The 20,500-nt window shown below is 45.0% G+C and overlaps 1 protein-coding gene across 1 annotated transcript in view; it reads right to left on the bottom strand.

Annotated features, from left to right (window-relative positions):
• The window catches only part of PTPRN2 (protein tyrosine phosphatase receptor type N2), a 1,011,953-nt gene that overhangs the window by 113,616 nt on the left and 877,837 nt on the right, over positions 1-20,500 (bottom strand). Inside the window, exon 13 of the mRNA XM_090047600.1 lies at positions 13,367-13,579. Coding sequence (XP_089903726.1) covers positions 13,367-13,579 — 213 coding nt within the window. The remainder of the gene's footprint in view (positions 1-13,366; positions 13,580-20,500) is intronic.

Below are 20,500 nucleotides of genomic sequence, written 5' to 3'. Positions count from 1 at the left end.
CATCATGCTCCTGGATGCCGCTCGCCACCCACCTGTGGCCACATCCCATCCTCCCAGTTGAGCACACCCTGCCCACAGGGGTCCTGGGCCAGTCTAGTAATCTACCACTTAAAGAGTTTTGGTGAGCTGTTGTGGGACAGGAAGGGGTAGGAGTGCTGACCCAGCCTACAACAGGTCACCAAAACTCCTCAAGTGGCTCCCCAGCCCAAATAATTGCCCATCCCTGGACCAAAGATACATGTTCCTGCCAGGAGCTGAAGGAAGTACTGAGAGACCTACAAAGTTAGGACTTTCCCAATCATTTGAGATCTACTGGCATAAAGACTCCCACTGGTCGTCTTCAACATATGATCCCTTCAGTCTACCCTTGCTTTTATCTGAACCTTGTTTGTCTCACACCTCAGATAAGTGCAAATCCTGAGACACATAGAGGTATAAGTTGAAATATTTCTTGACAGAGGTTTTTGTTTGTTTGAACCACAGGTCATTAATGATGATATCCGTGTTATTTTGATATGTAATTTATCACTGCAGAACTAGCTTATGATCTGCATTGTTCAAATATGATAAATACATTTTCTGTAAGTGGGAAAAGGAGAGCGGTCTTATGGGAAAGGATTGACCTGGGATGGGAAAGATCTGGTCAATCCTAACTCTGCTATAGGTTTTGTATACTCCTCTGGCTTAGAAACTGAGCACAATACTAACTATTAAGTTTTAGGGCTTTGGACAATCTCTTTCCCTCTCTGTGAAACAGAGAGTATTACTTCCCTTTTTCTACATCTTATTTATCTTCTCTAGTTAGATGATAGATTTGGGGGGGACAGGGATTGTTTCTAAACATGTGTTTGCACAGTGCCTAGCACAATGGGGTCTTTACTCTGCAATATGGGTTATAAGAGTATAGTAATAATGGTCTCAGTCAAATGAGGAAGCTGCACAGAATCACATGATAAAGTACCAAATTGTATGATAAATTAATTTATCTACCCTTGCCACTAATTTTACGGCATCAAAACCCTGAGCAGCTTCTAGCAGATGCCATTATTTAAAAAGCATACTATAAAAATATTTCTTCCTCCTCTCCCGAAGTTTACAGCTGCCTGGAGACCAAAGTAGGCAAAATTCAGTCCTGAACCAGTTATAGTTTCTTAACAGAGAAAATGTCAAGACCTTATAGTCTGTTATTTCTTTTGCCCTGCAGGGCTAGCAATGGAAACTTTATCCACTAGAAAAAAAAGAAAAAGATTCCCAGCTTTTCTGTGGAACTCAGCATTTACTTCTAGCTTTGAAAGTACCTGAGGTAACAATCTTTGAAACACTGTCATGTTTATCTCCAAAAATAAAGTTATTTTAGCCCATTTTAGAGGTTTTTATAGCCCCTCCTAAACTATCTATAGTTGGATTCCTAGTAACCGAGGCATGTGGCTTCACAGGTGGAGGAATAGGAAAATCTATTACAACTTAAAATCTGAAATAGCTTTATTCGATAACAGCATGGAATAAAGTTTTGTGTTTTATGATACCTTGTCTAGTTCAGTTATTTCTAAGTTCCTGTAAGGTCACACATCCATGGTCTCAGCATAGTCACAGAAATAAATACAAAGTCATTGCTCTCTTCTTCTAACCCTGTCTGCAGGAGAAAAATTAAAATTCAGATTTTGCACAAGACACACTGTGAAGGTGCAGATGAGTTTGAGAGGGTTATCATAGCGTGAGGGTGAAAAGGGTGGCTTGCATCTTGGAAAGCAACATCGTTTTCCTAACCATAAGGCTTTGAGAAGTGAACTGGAACAATAGCAGATATACATGTTAAAGAGCATGAAAACATCTTTCAGAGAAGAGGCATTCTCCCCATTGTTCTACAGCCAATACAAAGAAGTCAGGAATAAAAAAGGAGTAATAATGGCGATATGCGCTACTACAAATTCCCCTCATTAACATTACAGGGGGTATTGAAAATTAGAACTGCTTTTACACCAAATACTTTACCGTGACATCTGCAGAAAGCAGGAGACTTAACTTTCAAAGGGAAGTGGAACAAAACTACAACCCCTCCTTCCCCTCAGTTATTTCAGCTGGATCAACAACATGTTTCAGTACTGCCAGCTAAGGTCGGAGAGCTTTCCGCCGAAGGTTAGCCTTGCCTTTTGCTTTCGCAGGCAATAAATACAATGCAGGAGCAAGCACAAAGAAAACAAACAAAAAGACCTGAGATGGTTTTGTGAGGTCTCTTCCAGCTCTACTTTCCTATGATCTTCCAATACCATATTTGAAGTTCCTTGAGGGGTTTTTTTTTTTAATCATCTGACAACCATCTCTCAATGTGATCATATTTACTCTCCAGTATAGCCTGTACCAGATGCTTCAGGGAATGGTGAAAGAATCATGCAATAAGTAGGTGCAGCTACCATAATATCTAATTTTGGATGAGACCATTATCTTACTGTGTCTAAAAAGTTTGTTTTAACATACAACTTTGTTGTCCAAATCCTTTCTGAATCTTGCTTAAAATGTGCTGTGTTTCAACATCTTGAGCAATAGTTTCAATGCAAGATTACATGTTATGTGAGAAGTATATCTTTATAAGTTCTGAATTTGCTGCAATTAATTTAATTGAATGCCACCTTGCTATTGCATTATGAGAAAGGGAGAAAAGAAATCCCCACTCCTGTATCCTACTCATTGTTTTGTATGCTTTTATTGTGCTCCGTCTTTATTAGTTACCTTTGCATGATAAATATCTTCAATCTTTTCAGTCTCTGTTCATATGAGTTTTTCATACCTCTACTGTTTTGTGTCACCTTTCTCTGAAGCCCCTCCAATTCTGCAGTATCCCTGCTGGGATGACTGACCAGTACTGCCCAAGGTATCCAGAGGAGGTTGAATCATTGACTTATATTTAATTAACTTCTAGGGCTGTAGAATAAAGGATTACCAATCAGCAATGCTTAGAAGACCCCCGGGTTGACCAGCTCCTACAAGAATAAGGTCAAATTCAAAACAGCTTGCTAGGCAACCCTACTGTATACTTTAACTTCACGTACATGGAGACTTCCAGGATCCCTGCAGTTCACCACTGCGGGGCCTGAACAGAACGTATGAAATTTACACCCTCATGTTCCCCGTGTTTTGTCTGCACTCCCTCCCCAGAGACACAGTGAGATATTGTGAGTTATGCTGCTTTTCTACAGCTGTAAAATCATGCTTCATACATGCTATGTTCTCTACCTCAAAAAGCTACATTTTACAGGCCCCATCACATCATCTTCCTGTCCTAGGTGGATAGCTAGAATTGCTACTTTTCATGTGTGATCAAATTTAAATGAAGCCTCTCTCAGCAAATCAGTGTCTTCATTTTAAGCATTCTTCTTCCATAGAAGAGAAAGAAGAAGGGACTCTGCTCCTGGCTGTTAGAAAAAAGAAGAAATTGCAAGTCCCTTTTCTTCATACTGCTTTCCTAGAAGCAGAAACCATTTTTCCTCCTTCACATCTTCCCTCAGTCTCCTATTGATAGCAACTGGAAGAGATCAGTATTTCTTTTCCTCCATATGAAGACAGGTAGGTAGTATAACACCACAACTGTCCACTTGGAGCCCTGTCACTGTTGCTGTTAAAAATCACTGCCCTGATTTGGAACAGAAAATGTTTCAGTCATTGCAAACTATCCAAATCTCAAATAAAGTAAATATTCATGAGAGTGAGGTGAGGGGTGGGTGGAGGAGTGATTCCTCCTCCACCCCCCCCCACAAGTTAAACATTTAAGCAGATAATGAAAGAGGTTTTATTGTAACAACGATTAGCTGTTCCACATTGGGAGGCAATAAGTCAGCTACTCGTGAAGGCTATACTGGACAGTGTTGCTTTGACAGCTTAATGTTACAGCCTTTTCATCAGAAAAAGAGAAATCATACAGAAGTCTGTAACTAGGTTGGCTATATTTTTTAAAAGTGCACATAATAGGAACATGATTTTGTCAATCTGCAACATTAAAAATTTACTATTTCCCTGATCAGGTCTGCTACTTGTTCAAAATTCAGTCACATTGCTTGTTTGTCTTGGTAAAAAATTCAGAAAAGTGGTGAATCAAATGCTGATCAGAGAAAACCCAATTCATTTCCCCACTTGGTTAAGTTATCTGCACCAAATTTGATTTCTTTCAACTCAAAAACTGTTGGTGTTCTCCAAAAAAAAAAAAAAAAAAAAAAAAAAAAAAAGACCTGTTCCTTTCAAAGATTTCAATTCTACAAAGGTTGTTATATGGGTTTCCTTCTAGTTTTGCTGTGGTCACTTCATATGAATTTAAAGCAATGTCAATTGGATCTATTTACTGAACGGTGACAAGACTCACCACCAGAATATGAAGCACAAATGTGAAAGAAGTGGAATGATTTTTGTTGTGATGGAGCATATTGCTTTTCATTAAATATTCTTGCCTGTAATTGTACCAAAAACTGGGGAAAAAGAAAGCAAATCTAACGGATGTATTTTTGTTCTTTACTGTATCTCTGTTGTAGAAAATAGGTGTTTTCTTTATTTTGGGTTTCTTGTTTATTTTCTCAGCCATCTGTAGGATGCTGCATCTGTATTTAATACATATACACACACACACATACAAATATCTTGGCTAGCATGTACTTCACTTCCACTTTCAGAAAGACCTGAAAAGTGATGCCACATGACTATGGCCAGAGCTGTATCTCATCCCACCCAAATTCCCTTGCCCAAAGGTCTATTGTTATATTGTAAAAAAAAAAAAAAGAAAAGAAAGCAACCATGACTATATTTTAGGTACTATTTTTAAGAGTAGTAAGAAGTAGGCAGGTTCTTAAAGAACTACATATGTTCACGTCACAAAGAGGCGAGCAGAGGATTCATAAAATATTTCACTCCTACATGACCTACATAAGTGCCAAGGCCAAATTGAGCCACATATTTGGATTAGATGGTTATGTCAAACGTTTGGGCTGGCAACAACCAAACAACATGTATTTAAATGCTACTTCTCCTTTCTACAATAAGTGCTAAGTTGTACTGAAAAGTCACATTAAGTATGTTAGCTTATATTTTAGAGCATGACATTTTTCTAGACTTCCTAGTCAGTTCGGGCTCTGCTTTATACTTACTCCCACGCCACCTTTAAGAGAATGGGAAGAAGAAAGGGTTACATCTCCCACTAGCCCATGAAGTAGAACCAGCATTCAGGGGTGAACAAACCATCCCCAGTGGGGGATGGGGCACAGTGGTAATTCTATTGCTGAATGTCACCAAGGCAAATTGCCAGCTGGTGCTCTTATTAGATAGTGCGGCTCAACATTAACCTCAACAGACAGGATCTTCAGTGGTCCCTTGTGCACAGCAAACTAACCCTTAATCTGGCCTGAGGAGTGCCTTCCAGCTGCAAACATTCCACACAAGCACATGGTTAAAGACCTCCCCCCACCTCTATAGATAAAATGAACGGCTTTATCTAGCATAAATGATCTGGGGAGAAATAAGTAAATGAATGGAATACATAAAGCCAAGTTATAGCATTAGCAGCTGAAAGCCCAAAAGAACATACATTCAAAGGACTTGTCTGAGCTTAAATGCAATGACAATAGGTGCTTTAGAAAACCTCTAAGACTGAGAATTGCTAAAAAGAAATGAAAAGAATGGGCCTGATTCTCCCTTAACTTCCACTGTGGTAGATCAGGAATGATACAACCAAGTCAGTGGAGGTACTGGGGTGGGGGTGGGAGGAAAGCATGGAAATCTGTATTGCCTTTATTTTACTAGTTAAAGATAAACCACCTGAAGTTGCAGATAAAATGTTCCACAGTCCATTAGGCAAGGCTGTAACTCTCATTGGCTTCTTCATACTACACAGGTATCATGCCCTAAACTGATTTACTACAGAGGGACTATCCATTCTGCTGTGCCGAAGCCTAACCTGAAACAGTCCAAGTTAGCCTGTGGTGTTAAACTAGCCAGTGGTGTTATAGGAATAAGTCTGGGAAAGCAATGTAAAGCAAAAGACTTGTGAAAGGGTCAGGATTTTTTCAGTCAGGCAGTGGCTGCTGCATCAGATTGAGAAATAACAGAAACTGTTGCTGCAAACCCAGGAAGATGTCCTAAAGATACCTCAAGTGCCTGGGACAATCTTATCACTGTCAAAGACCTGTAATTCTTGGGAACTCTTGCTGTAAATGCCAAAGAAAAAGGATATGAACATTTCTGTATCAGCTACTTGTTACTCTTTCTACCGCTTAAAAGAGCCAAAACCAGGAAGGGGACCCATCAGCATAAGAGGTGTTTCTTTCAAGACCCATAATCCAAAGAAAAAGTCTGGCAAGACAGTTCAGCATGGCTGTAAGGTCTGAAGGCATGGATTTTCTAATATCACTTCCTAAACTAGAGATGATACCCAATAATGGAAAGGAATCACTCATTTAGTTTTACCTAATTTAATTTTTTCTTGGCATTCTCTTCTATCATAATCCTGATTGAATAAGGTATTTGGAACAAGAACCTCCTTTTTCATTTGTTCTGTAAAGCCCTATGATACCCTACAGTTAATAACAAATCTGATTGAATTGTATAAATTCAAATAGTAGGCAAAGTGGAAACACACACGCACTTTATTCCAGTTGATTGCCAATTGCTTAAAAAACTAAAACCATAACCAAAACAAACCCCCTCCCCTCCCCCAAAACCCAGAGTCTGAATCGGCATAAGACCTTCTCATTTCAGGACCACCAGGAGTTACCCCTATATTTTAATATTTTTTCTATCTTCTTAAAGTACAATCCTCTCAAAAATAAAGACCAGTTACTACTCCAACTAAGACATTCGAGCATGTATTGTTCTGCCAGCATTGCAACAGTCTAGGAACACGAAACTTGCTTATGGTGAGGGTGGCAATTTCTCTCCTAACAGACTCCAATATGAAAATTTTTCTATGTGCATTTTAAAGTAATGAAACTTCAGAGAACAGGTAATCATTACAGGAATAACAAAACTCACTTTACTCTTCAATAATGTTCCATGGAGGATGGATGCAGTGTTGCCTGGACAGGACCTGCTAAACCATTCTGGCAAGATGGGTGCTGAAGTGGACTGCTCTTAATGGATGTAGGGCAGAAACTAAACTTCTGCTTTGTTCAAGTACATCTAAGACTATTTATTCTGGCCATTCCTAGCTATTACTCAAGTTAGACACTTTTCATTAAGTATTATTTTGTAGACTATTTTGAATTTTAGGAGTAAAATAAAAGGGGTTTGAAAACGTTCTAGTGATATTCATACAGCGGTTTAACGGATCTTTTGGATGCAATTGCTGCGTACTGGATCTTACTGCCATAACAGGAAGGTTCAAGACTCATAGTCCATTGCTTTACAGTAGCCATGGATCATCCTGTACACTAATATTACAAAACCAGATTAAGAGTTAAGTCCACCTTTGTACTCCACTTGTTTTGCTTCATTTTCTTTAGCTATCTAATATTTACCTCAAGATATCCAAAGTCAATGTTTTGTTAAATGTCAAACAAATATCCATATTTTAACACTTCTAATCACTCCATATGACAACGTTTTTATTGTTAGCATAATTTTCATATTGAATATAAATTGAACATTAGAACAATCCCAAACTATGGATCAATAGTCTGTGTTTCAATTGTTTCGGGGGGAGAGGAAAAATCTATTTATTTATTTGTTTTAAAAAGAAAGTCAGGTTTTAAAAACATGTGAAAAGATGTTGTACTATGAGTTAATATAACATATAAATAAAACCTTCAAAATGAGCAAGTATGGCCTTTCTAAAACTGTACTTCCTAAAGTACTTTTTACCAAATAGGCAAGTACAACCCATCCTGGAATTTTACACTATTATGCAAGACGCTCTTCTTACAAGAACATGAGAAAACGATGTTCAAGCAGCAAATGTTGTATGTTCCTAGTAAGAAAAAAAACAAAAAAAGAAAAAGAAAGGAAATGAAAGAAAAATGTAGCCTTGGGGCTAAATTTTCACCTTCCCAGCATCATTGCTTGACTCCCTCCTTCCTTGAAACGTTCCATAAGCGTATTTATAGGCATGCACCTCATCTTTAATGAAAACCCTTTCATCTAGGTATTAGGAAAGGGGGGTGGGGGGGTGGGCAGAGGCTTCCAAAAGTGAACAGTTTTATAAATCATATGCTATAATACTTTAAGACATTTGGTGGGGGAGTGGGGGTTGCATTTCCCAGCTTGTCAGCTTGCTTTAGGGCTCAATTCTGATATTGTTTAAACCCAATAGGCAACCTGATCACAGTAACAATAAAATGATCCTGTTTTTCTATATTTCATTTTATTTCTACCAGAGTCCATGGTTCAGAGGAGTTGCTATTTCAACATTAAAATAAGTAAATGTATTTGATTATAAAACTTTCATATATGAAACACCACAGTCTATCTACTTGGAATCTAACACGGAACTACAAAAGATGCAACTTACTTATCTGTATGAAGCCAGGACACTTGCAAGACAGGCAAGTAGAAAAAAACAACTCCAGTAAATGCCTTCTATCAGACCCAGTTTAAAGAAATCCTTAAGAATTTTTTGTCAGAATCAGTTGTCCAAATTATTTAAAGGGTTATTAATACCCAACAAGTTTTTAAACAACTTTAGTTACAAATAAGTGTAGAAGCACACCTTGAAAAATAAACAAAAATGCTGCCATCTGCTTTGAATTATGCAGGACAAAACCCTCTTTTAAGACTGAAGTTTACAATAAAAGTTTTCAATACAATTCTCTTTGTTTTACCTATCAAGACCAGCTACCATATTCTGCAACAGCTGATGACATGACTTCACTGACACTGATAGTACCTAATGTTTCATGCCATTAACTTTTACAGGACTACTAGAATCTTGAATGCAGACTTCAGGAAGACTTTGTTTTAAACTATGTTGCCTTCATATTTGTACGTCATTCTTTAAAGGAAGTAAATAAGTTCTGTGCTGACATTAAACAAAATCAAGTAGCTCTAGATGAACAGCATCAACACAAGAGAGTCAGGTTTACTTTAGTCAGCACCAGCATATTTTAATTTGTGAATTTGGTCTCCATCACAGCAATATTTCACAGATCATCATCAGTGATGCATTCATATTCCCATTCATGTTACAGTCTCTAGTATAATTATCCAATTCAAAAAAATAAAGTACACTGGTGAGTTAACATGTCTTTGCACAACCCAGAATTCCTTTATGTGGGGGTCAAAAGCCAAGGTTCGTCAGGACTCACAAATACAGCAGCCTAAACCAACAGGGCATCCCTAAATAGTAGCAAACACCAACATACGCTGCTATTACATTAATAAATTACTCCCTAATGGGAGCACTGACAACTAAGATGCGCACTTAGCAGCCCTGTTTGCAGGCTGCCCATGATGCCTGAATGCTCGTTCTTATTTGGGATCTGTTCTAAAGGCTTCAAAGCACACAAGAAAAATCTGCTCAGTGCTGTGAAATAAATCAAAGCGTATTTACTGAAGATTCCTAAGGAGCTTCTGCCCAAACGTCATGGAAGGGAGAGCGAGCTTGCAGAATACTAAACTTGCTTTTCAAAGAAGATCAAAGCAACAGGAGCAACAATTAAAACATGAGTGTGCGCCTGTGTGTGTGTGCACATTCACGCATGCGGGGCAACAAGGACCCCTTTTTCAATGATCTATGGACTCTGGACAGTGATTTAACTAATTGTTGTACCTTTGATCAGAAAGGATATAGAAAACAGCATAGAGGCACAGAAAAAATAGATGGCTTGTGCCTTCGCATACATTGCATTTTATGTACATGCCCTTTCAATTCATTTTGAAAAGCTCCTTAACTGCAGTCTAACAAAACCAGCTCATCTTTTTTTTCTTTTTGATCAAAGGACAAATTAAGTCTCAGTAGTACCTTTACCCTTTCAAATGCTTGAAAGTTACTTATTTCTCAAAAAATGTTACAATAGAGTCTGGCAGAACAGCTAGATTTAAAGGCCAGCTGTTTCTGTTACGTAACCTTCTGAACATCTAGAATCATAAACCAGCCATTTCAAACTGTAATTGGGCTACATCTTAACAGCTTCTTGAAGGCTGAAATTTTATATCTTTATTGTTAAGTTTTAAATAGAAGGAGCCAAACCATTTAAAAGGCAGATTTATACACGCACAATACATATATAAGAAATATTCCTCCTAGGGAAAAAAACAACCTGATTGTTCTAAGGACAGCTATGTTTCATAACATTCATTATGCCTCAGTGCCATACACTATTGGCTACGTGCACAGCATGGATATTACGCAGACTTTACTAGAGTAAGATTTGCATTGCAACTGTTACAGATCTGATAGTGTCAACAGACTGGGTGGACTCGCAGCTCTCACTAGTAAGAACACTAGGGTTATTTCACTGACAGTACAGTTTCTCTACTTTCTCCTATCTATAGCAAACCTGCAGGTGCATCAAGGACCCCTTTTTAAATGGTCTATGAACTCTGGTCAGGAATTTAACCAATTACAATTCCTTATTATCCATCTAAATTATAAGGAACCTGCTGAAAGACCCTGCCAATATGCAACAACTTCAATTTTAAAAGTGATGTTCAATACAGTGATATTTTCACATTCTTCCTAATTAAGAATTGAGCATTAGAATAGCGTAACAACCTATTCATTTTGCCCCTTGACATAAATTGTTAAAAATCAAATTTGATTTGCTATTTAAGCTGTAGTCACTGGCATATTATCAAGTTGTCATGGCTAAAACGTCAGCAGGCACAGGCGCCGTTGGCTTATTTCACTGTTTATGAAAGTGAACTAATTAAATGGAGTAATTAAAACAGTCCCCTTGCTACTTATTTAACTGTGAAGGTAAAAGGGGTTTATATTTGCGTTCCTTGTACCCCATTACCACAGCAACATTTTGAGGCCTTTTCCTTTCCCAGTCTTAATCTGGGTTGCGAGTTTCCTTTTGAGTGCCAGGCAAGAATCAGGCACACAGTTAGTTCTTCCTGATATTTATTTTGATGATGCAATGCAAAAATTTCCCCTCATCAAATATTTAAGGTATTCCTCAGATTTAACATTAGACAAACCATAATTATTTTTACTTTTTGGAGAACTGGGGCTCAAACCATCCCCATTTTGCTGTCTTCGCAAACTGTTACTGATTTTGCTGAAGGAAGAACCAGGCCCCACTGGGAAACCCTGATAAACTAGTGCTGCTTCATGAAGGTAAGAGAGTTATCACCCAGGCCCAAAATACCCCAGTATTTTGTTTGACCATAGTTCGGGGCCTGCTCTGTGAGCCGGTGACGCCAATGGCAAAACCTCCACATCTTTCAGCAAGGGAAAGGCTGGGGCCTTAGGAATCTATGCATTTAGGAGATCATGCCTTTTCATGTATGGCAGTAGTTCCATTGAAATCCAATGCAGCTATTCATGGGAGTTAAGCAAATTAGGATTTGGCTCTTAAATCAATATCCAAGAATATCAATTTGATCTCACCACAGAAAAATTAAACAGTATACTATGTACTAGCATTGTTACATAATGTTGGGAAAAACACACCCTTATATATATTTTAAAGAAAGTTAAAAATATATCAGTCTGAAGAAGAAATGAAGCACCCATTTCATTTAGTGTCTGGATTACAGATTCTTATTAAACAAACCAGAGCTCATTATAAAATCAATATAAACTTAACCAGCATGCCCCCAAGAGAAATGGCAAAAAAGGTCACTCCAAGAAATTCAAACAATTTTCCTGCTGGAAGGGCACGATTTTAATTACAGATACTATTAATTAGAGCTGTCACTAGGAGGATTGTCCTGTTAATTATCACAAATTCAGTTTCAAGAGTGACTTTTAGAACCTGGAGGGCTTTTTTTGGTTGTTGTTGTTAAATTAAGCATCTTCATATTCATGTTGAACTGAAGACGACAGTCTCTGAAATACAAAAGAGCCAGTTGCAGGCTTTTCGTTTATAAAACAAACAAAAACACTATCACGGCAAAGTCTTCTTTACAGTTAGTAACACTAGTCTAACAAATTGCTACTGTGTCCCACCTTATCCTAAACCAAATGGTTTCATCATACTGAGGAGGTTTTTTTTTCCCCCCTTCCCCCAACCTGGAAAAAAAAATCCAGATTCTCTTTACTTAATGTTAATCTTTTCCTTTTAGAACTACATTTCCTCTCTCTGCTTAGAACTAAAGGTAAATCCATTCCTCTGAAATGTTAACTGCTATGTGAAATCATTTGAATTCCTCATTTTTTTACTGAAGAATTCTCTGTACCTCTTCACATAGGTGGAAATGATATCTAATGCATTGGTTACAGAAATAAAAGAACTTTTAGAGCTAAAGTGAATGATTCCCTCGGTTGCAAACTTCTAGATACTCCCGTCTACCAGAATACAAAGAGAACATAGCAGGAAGGAAAAAAATAAGTGTAAGCAGCTGTAATTCAAAAAGTATCGCTAAACAAAATGTACAGTATTACCTCATTTCAAATGTGAAAGAGCCAAGATGATAGCAAAAATGTCTGCCTATTTTTGGAATTTTATTACTTATTTTTTTAAGCCAAATATTCTGGGGCAGCAGAGTGCACTTGCATGGTTTCTGCCATAATACAAACATTTTCATGCAGATAATTTACTATGAAATAAGTAAATGTTAATCCTAAACAAACCTCAAAAAATACACAGTTGTCTATTTAAACCAATACTTCTGAACCTGACTCTGGGCACTGGCTGCTTTTGATTTATTTCAGAAGATGCATGTGCCATATTCCGGTTACTGGGTACACATCTGCTACCATTGTTCTCCTGGAAACCATTCTGGTTTACCTCCCCATCTATCAGCATTATATTTCACTTTATCTGAATAATGGCAGAAGGTGGCAACAGATCAGGTCAAAGGCTCTTTTCATATCAGACCCTGAAGAAGTCGATTATTCAGAGAGAGACATCTTCAGATAATTGCTGATCCATCCCTCATCAATGCTAAAGATTTTTTGTTATTAATAGTGGCAGGGGATAACGGATGATGGATATTAATGTTATTTTTCAGAGAATCTCAGTGGCAGCTTTTTTTTTTTTTTTTTTTTATCTATTTCTAATTAGACGCACATTTACAGCAACTACAAGAATAGCCAAGATTAATACCCAGCAGTAAAAAGCAGCTCCAGCAGATCTGCAAGGTTATTAATAGGGAGGTTTCAAGCCGGCACTGTAAAAAACAAAACAACCCCCTCAACTCTAAATAAATGAACAAGCCCTCCTGGGACTGATAAATAATCTATTTAAGTGTCAGGAGAGAGCCAGTGCTGGAGGAAAAAGCTGGTCCTTACCTGATAAGCAGCAGTGGCATCGGAGCTGGCATCTGTGCCCAAAGTGGAGAGCTTCTCTTTCAGTTTGTGATGAGACTGGTGGCGGAGGCAGTAGATGACCCCGGAAGCAACTAGGACCCCAATAATGCAGGTGATGGAGAGGAGAGTGAGGACAATAAATTTGGTGGAGTCTTCTTCCTCGGCTTGCTGAGGGAGATGCCTCAGTTTGCTTTTCTGTAGGGAAGGAAAGGGAAGCAGTGCCTGAGCTGGTGCTACAGAGACAACCAGGAGTGGGAGGCGGAAAGCAACATTTAGACCTGCAGGTTTAAAAGTACAAGGGTGGGGCACCCACCCTGATGGGCCCAGAGACAAAGTTGCAGTCCAGGGGCTCTGCAGAAAGCAGCGAGGGGCAGGCATGGGAGCAACCCCCCGCCCTACAAAATAATGTTAAGACCAAGAATAAAATCATGAGAACAATGCACGTCCCACCTACCTGGGCTCATCCTTCCAGAACGGTTTGCAAAGCTAATGAATGAAACAGGCTCTTACACAGGAGAATTAGAGGGGGTGAGAAGAGATATTTCCACCCAGAGCATCACACACCTGCAAAAGTCTAGTCTCTAGCCTGAAGTTTTCCTCCCGAGCACTTATGTTAAAAGTAGAGAAAAATCAATGCGAGCCACTGCTCAGCCATCCCGCCTGCACACAGCGACCCAAAAAAAAAAAAATCAAAAAAAAAAAAAAAATCAGATGAGTCTTGAGCACCTGGTCCCCCTTTAGCTACCAGTCGTGTTACTAGGGCTGGGTTGTTAGCAGCAAAGATCCAGCTTTTTTTTTTTTTCCCCCTCAAGTTGGGAGGGGAAAAAACCCCAAAACAACAACCGCCCAGAGTAGGCGTCGCTCCTTCACTTCTGGCTGTGGCAGGGGGAGGGGGAAGAAAAAGTAAGCAGCGATTGAAACTCCTCCAGAGACCCACACATATGGTTTTGTTGCGGCGGCAATAGGAGAGGCTCCTCCCGGCGCACTTCGCTCGTCTCCATGTGCTCCAAAACTTGCCCGATCATTTCCCCTCATTAGCTTCATTATAAGCGGTATTAGCAACAATTAAAAACGCAACAGGGAAATGAAAAGCCCAGGCGCGCTCGTTGCAGCAGGATTCATTTGGCCAGCGTCCCCCCCTCTCGCAATTACCAGGGAAATGAATGGCGATGCACGCCCCTGCCTCAGCCCCGCTTGCTACAAGACGAGGACAATTAGCGACCTCCTTTCCGCTTTCCCCCGTGAAGGCCGGGCCGGGCCGGGCCGCTCGGGGCGCTCCCTCCCTCCCGGAGCGGCTCGGCACCGGCACCGGCACCGGCACCGACATCGCCGCTCCCGCCGCGCCTCCAGCTCAGGCCGATTCGTTTTCCGCTTGTCATCAGAAAGGCGCCGCAGCAATTAGCGCCGGGCTGGGCTGCAAGAGCTGCTCCTTAATTAGCCTCCTCGCCCCCAGCGTGGCGGACGCCGGGGCCGAGCCGCCGGCAGCGCAGCTCTGCTGGCCCGGCCGCGCCGCGGAGGAGGCGGGAGCGGCGGCGGAGGAGGGAGGCTGCTCGGCGCGGAGCCCGGGAGGGGGGCGCGGCGCGGGGCGGGGCGGGCCGGGCATGTGCGGCGCCGGAGCCGGCCCAGCTCGGCGGGGGGAGCCCCCGCGCCCTCCTCCGCATCCCGGCAGCCTGCGGGCGGGCGGGCCCGTCTCCCGCCCGGGACACCTGCCCAGGCGCCACGGGCCCCCCCGGGCCAGAGCATCCCGGGGCGCTGGGAGGCGACTCGGGGGCGCCCGCTCCGGCCCGCAGCCCCGAGCCGCTCCCGCGTGTCCCGCCGCCTGCACCGCGAGCAGCTGCGGGGGCGCGGGGGCGTCCGGGGCCGGCTCCGCCCGAGCCCGGCCCCCCACGCGGGGCGGCGGCGATGGCGATGGCTTCCCCGCCCGGGCCGGCCCCCGAGCCCACGCGGGGAGGACTGTCCCGGGGCAGGGCCCCCGCCCTCCGGGGAGCGGAGCCCTGGGGCGGGCAAAGCCCAGCACGGGGAGCGGACTGGGGACAAGGCTGGCGGCGGGACAGGGAGGATCGGGCGTGCAGGGGCACAGCCCCCCCGCAGGCAGGGCCAGTGACAGGCCATGTCCGGTCCTCAAGGCCCCCACCAGCCGCCGGCTGGCACCTCCCAGCTGCTTGGCGGGGCTGGGGGCACTGCGTCCCACTTCGCGAGTTTCTTTCTTTCTAAACAACCAGGGAGAACAACGCGCGCCCTCGATAAGGAGCACCGACTGCTCCTGACCGCGGATCTCGCTGGAAAGCCACTAGAAAGCCGTTCAGGCGGGCGGCCCCGCGGCCAGGAGCAGCCTCCCGAGGGCCTGCGGGATCCACAGCCCTTTCCGACGGGCTGCAACAAGGCCTCAGCCCGCCCCACAACAGGCCTGGCTGGGAAGGGAAAGCTTTAAATACTGGTGATGACCGTGACACTTCCAGTCCAACGTCTCCCAAGCAGAAGCCGGTCCCGGGCTAACCCTGCCCCGTGTGTGCAGGCGCCCCTGAGCACCTGGCCAGGGCGGGGTGGGAGCTGTTGCCTAACAAGAAAAAACAAATTATTTCTTTGCTAAAGTCCAAGGCACAACCCGCCTCCAGACGCTGGGTCCCTTGGACCCGGGCCTCCCGCATGGGCCCACGGAGCTGCCTCGTCCGCGGAAGGCGCGAGCGGGGCCGAGGCGTCGCAGTCCGCACCTGCCAGCTCAGGGCCTCCAGGCCGCTCTGGCTGCGGGTTTCAGGGGGACGGAACAGAAAGGCCCCGAGCCTGGAGGGCTCTTCTCGTGCAGGTGGATCTGGTGGCGTCGAACATTTCCAGGCACATTTAGAAGCCAGCAGCTATTCTAACACAACCAAAGAGAAACGCAGCGTTCAGTTCAAGACGTGGCGTGTTTGGGTCTGTGAGTGTTCAAATACCAGAGAAACGGCAAGCCAACATCTGGAAATACTGCCCGGGCAGTTCCCTGCGCACCGCTCTTCGCCCCTAGGCCTGAAGTGTGTGTCCCCCACCCCGGAGCAAGAGCCCGCGCTGAACCTTGCCCCTGGACAGATCCGCAGCATCCTCTCTTTCCCTTGCTCGCACTCCGCGCCCTTCCTCCAGCAAAAACTCTCGCGGAAGCCAGAGACAGAATCCGGACTAGGAGTTGGGAATTTCTAAAGCTATTTTTAGGCAGAGATAAAACCTTGTCTGACAATTAACTGCAGGCAGACTTTCTACTCATTTGCCAAGAAAAAAAAAAGTATTCATTAAAATTCATTTCTCAGTAACAACACTACCTATTTCTCGCACTGTTTCGGCTCCCTTAGCCAGAGTCTGTGACATTTATTGGAGTTTTAGTACGAGTTGTCCTGAAAAGCTCACTCCTGAGCATCAAGAAACACGGGACGCAGATTTCTGAGCAAACGTGGGCATCAAACTTTCGAATGGGTTTTGTCCTCAAATATTACAAAGTTCAAAAACTGAAGACTGCTATTTTTAATTTGGAATTCACTCCAGAATCTAATAAATGAGAGAAGTGAGGCGGAAATAATCATGTATTAATTCTCTGCATTACAAAATCTTTTCAGAAGCTATTATCAGAGCAAGAGGCATTGTGGTTTGGATTCAGGGTGGGAGAAATCCTTTGTGCAACTGAAAGCTATTGTTCCTCTGTGCAGATGAAATTGTACTTGCAAATCTGCCATTCACGGAGGGGGGGGGGAGTGCCTAGGCAGAAGAAAGGCATTCTGCCAGAAAATAATTATTCTTAAAAAAAAAAGAAAACAACAAAAAAAAAACTTAACTGAAAATAAGTTTTCGTTCAGCAGTTTTGAATAAGGAAAGGTTTTTGGGGGGAGCTGCCAGTACAATAAAATAAAGACGATCATACACAGCTTGTTTATCATGATCTTCATAGTGACAACACGAAGTAGGGAGACTGTAGCTTTGTTTAAAGAAATTGAAGACTAAGCCCTGATTTTCCGTCCAGGCGACTCCCCCTGACAGCTGCGTTACAGTTTGCAAGCGAGCATGGTTAAGTTTTGCTAGGCAAAGAAACACTAACAACTGCATAGCAGGACAAGCTTCAAAAGAGAAAAAGAAGGAAAGAAACCTCTCCGGAGATGTGCACAGAGGGAAATGCCTTCTGTGTAAGACAAGAAGCCACAGCCAAAGTGTGGAAAATGTTGCCCTTTCTCTACCCTGCCTGAGCGCATGAGCTGGGGCAGCGGGGCCTGATGTTGAACGGGCGCAATCCCGAGTCACCCGCCGGCTGGGGGAGGAAGCTGCCGCTCCTCGGGGCTGGCAAGCTAAACCCCCTGGGGGCTGCTCTCCCCTCACCCCCACACGCTGCCTTAGCATCACTTCCAGCAGATGCCAGTTCATCACCTGAAACGAGGTCAATTTAATGCTTTCACTCTTGGGGATGCAATCGGATGGGAAGGCACTTTCCCTTCTTTTGGACTCCATAGAGGGGTTGGAAAGATTAGACAAAAATCGACGAGCACAAAAGGCAGATGGATTTCTGGGAACTCCGGCTTATTCAAATCACTGAGAAAGGTCACGGCAAGAGCCACAGATCTATTCATGTGAAGGGGCCCAATGATCCTGCCTCAACCTCCAGCACCACAAAGCACTCGGGAGCTTCTCTATACCTTTTCGGAGGATTAATATCCCAAACAATGAGTGAATAAAATCAAGAATTCAGCCAGTTCAAAGATCCTTGGATCAATGGCTGATATTCCCCTCTCGCTTCTTACAGGCAATAAACAGAAGTGAAGTTTCTGGTTAGAGTAAAAAAACCCAACCAACCAGCCAAAAACAAACTCTGCTCTTCAGCTCCCTGCAGCCTCCTGCGCCCAGCGAGGAGCGTCCGAGAGAAGTTTATGGGCTGGGAGGAAGAGCGAAGAGCAGGATGAGATCTGAGGGAGCATCTCTCTCATTAGACCGCCTCGATCTTTGTAAAACAAAATGTCTTTAATTGCAAGCTTTCGGGCACAAGCACCCTTCTTCAGGCATAGGAGAAAAGATTGTAAAAGTTCTCCTGGGTAGAAATGAAAGAAAAGAATGAGATTTGGACACTTCAGCATCTTCCTGAAGGTTTCTCCCTCTCCCCCCCCCTTTAAAAGTACTTTAAAAATGTGACAGAAAGCTTCAATTCAAAGTTAAGCATTTTAGAACTAAGGAAGAGCCTGGAAATTGTGAACATGTCCTGAAAATTGAATGTAACACGGGCTGTCCTGGCATAGAGTAGAAATAAATACAGAGGGAGTGTGTGTGTGTGAGCGTGAGAGCAAGAGAGAAAAAGAGGGTGTATATATGCGTGTGAAATGGAGGGGGGGTGTGAGCATGTGTGAACCAATGTGTGTGTGTGTGTGTGTGAGAAACAGAGGGGGTATATATGTGAAACAGGGCGTGTGTGTCCGTATGTATGTGAAACCTATGAGGGGGGGGCTGTGCGTGTGTATGTGATAGCTGCAAGCCTGCAACCGCACACTTCGCCTTACACCTGCCAACAACTTGAAGAAAACAGAGAGGAAGAGGTGGGAGATGCTGAAGGCAGAGGATTGTGGGCCCCAGGAGCCGGCGCTCCGCACGGAGCAGGCGCTGCGCTCCCTCGGCCGGCGCAGGGCAGGCAGACGCAGGATCCGTGCGAGCCGGTCCCGGGCAGCGACCGTCAGAGCCGGAGCCGAGAGGACGCTCCATCAGAGCCGAGCCCAATCAACACGCACCGGAGGAAATCTAAGCCCTTGCCAAGGCTGAACTAATGCTGATTTGGAAGGCGTATAATTCAGGGACTGAATAAAGCCCCCTCCGAGCCGGGTCCGACGCGAGGTGCAGTCTCCCGAGAGCGAAGTGCCAGGGCGCAGGGGCCCGCTCCGAGGCTCCCCCTGCAGCAACGGCCCGTCTCCCGCAGGGGATCAGACAACACTACCGACACCGATATAAAAAAAAAAGGGGGGGGATCAACATCCACAACAAAGAGCTCCGAGTCACTCCCAGGCACTTCCACGCCTGCACGTTTCGCAGCGACCTGCGAGCAGCAAGGAGCCGCCGCCTGACACACCTACCCTGGGCTCGGGACACAGGGCGAGGCGGAGGCGCGGGGCCGGGCCGCGGCAGCTGCCCCCGTCCAAACCCTCCGGTCGCGCCGCCGCCAGCAAGCCCGAGGCGCGGATCCGAGGGGAGCACCCGCCTGGGGCTGCGGCTTCCCGGCCTGCCCGCCCGGCGGAGGGGGCGACCGCCCGCTCCCACCACCACCGCGCGCCCGCGGCCCCGGCCCCTCTTTACCTGGTGCCGGGGCCGGGGCAGCCGGGACCCGCGCTAGAAATCCAAACTTCTGCAGCTCGCCCCGCAGCCCACACAAAGGCGGGCCGGCGCCGCCGGGGCTGGGCGCGGCGAGGCTCCCGCCCGCCACCCCCGGGCCCCGGGGGCCGCGCGGGGCGGAGGGGCCGAGCCGGGCGCGGCGGTCCCCGCGGAGCTGTCCATCACCGCGGGGCGCGGAAGACTCCGCAGCGCCCGGGCTCTGCCCCTCCTTATATCCGCCCGCTCGCAGCCCCTGCCGGCTGCAGCACATGGCCCATCCACCGGTTGCTATAGCGATGCCTCCCCTCCACATGTTGCTGACAGCAATTGGCTAAGGAGGCCGGGGCCGCTAATAAACCCTTCGCCGGCGTGAGACTATGAATGGACATCGGCTTTGTCACTCACGTGTGAAGCTGCTTGGGGTTTGGCCCCCCCCCCATTTTTTTTTTTTTTTTTTTTGGTGCCACTTGCAAGATGGAAGCGGAGGGGAGAACAATGGGGGCGCGGGGACACTGGCGAGCAGGAGCCCCGAGGAAAACCCGGCGGCATTTGCATGAAAAAGCGGCGAAGAAAACCTGCCCCGGCTGCTCCCGCCCCGCCTCGCCCCGCGGGGCACAAGCGGGGCGTCACGCGCTGCGGCCCGCGTCCTCCCTGCGCTCGGCCCGGCACGAGCCCTTCCCGCGCGGCGATGGCGGGGGCGGGGGCGCGGGCGCCGAGGGGGCGGCGGGCGCGTCAGCCGCAGATGCCGGGCTCCGGGGAGGCGCCTGACACCCCTCCATTGTTCCCCCTCGCCCGACTGCTGGCCGTGGCAGCCCCCCG

The sequence above is a fragment of the Crocodylus siamensis genome, chromosome 5, assembly GCF_052110815.1.
Source record: "Crocodylus siamensis isolate JL-2025a chromosome 5, ASM5211081v1, whole genome shotgun sequence".
Classification (NCBI taxonomy): domain Eukaryota; kingdom Metazoa; phylum Chordata; order Crocodylia; family Crocodylidae; genus Crocodylus; species Crocodylus siamensis.
Note: the sequence above shows the minus strand (reverse complement) of the source record. Positions and strands in the feature narration are given on the sequence as shown.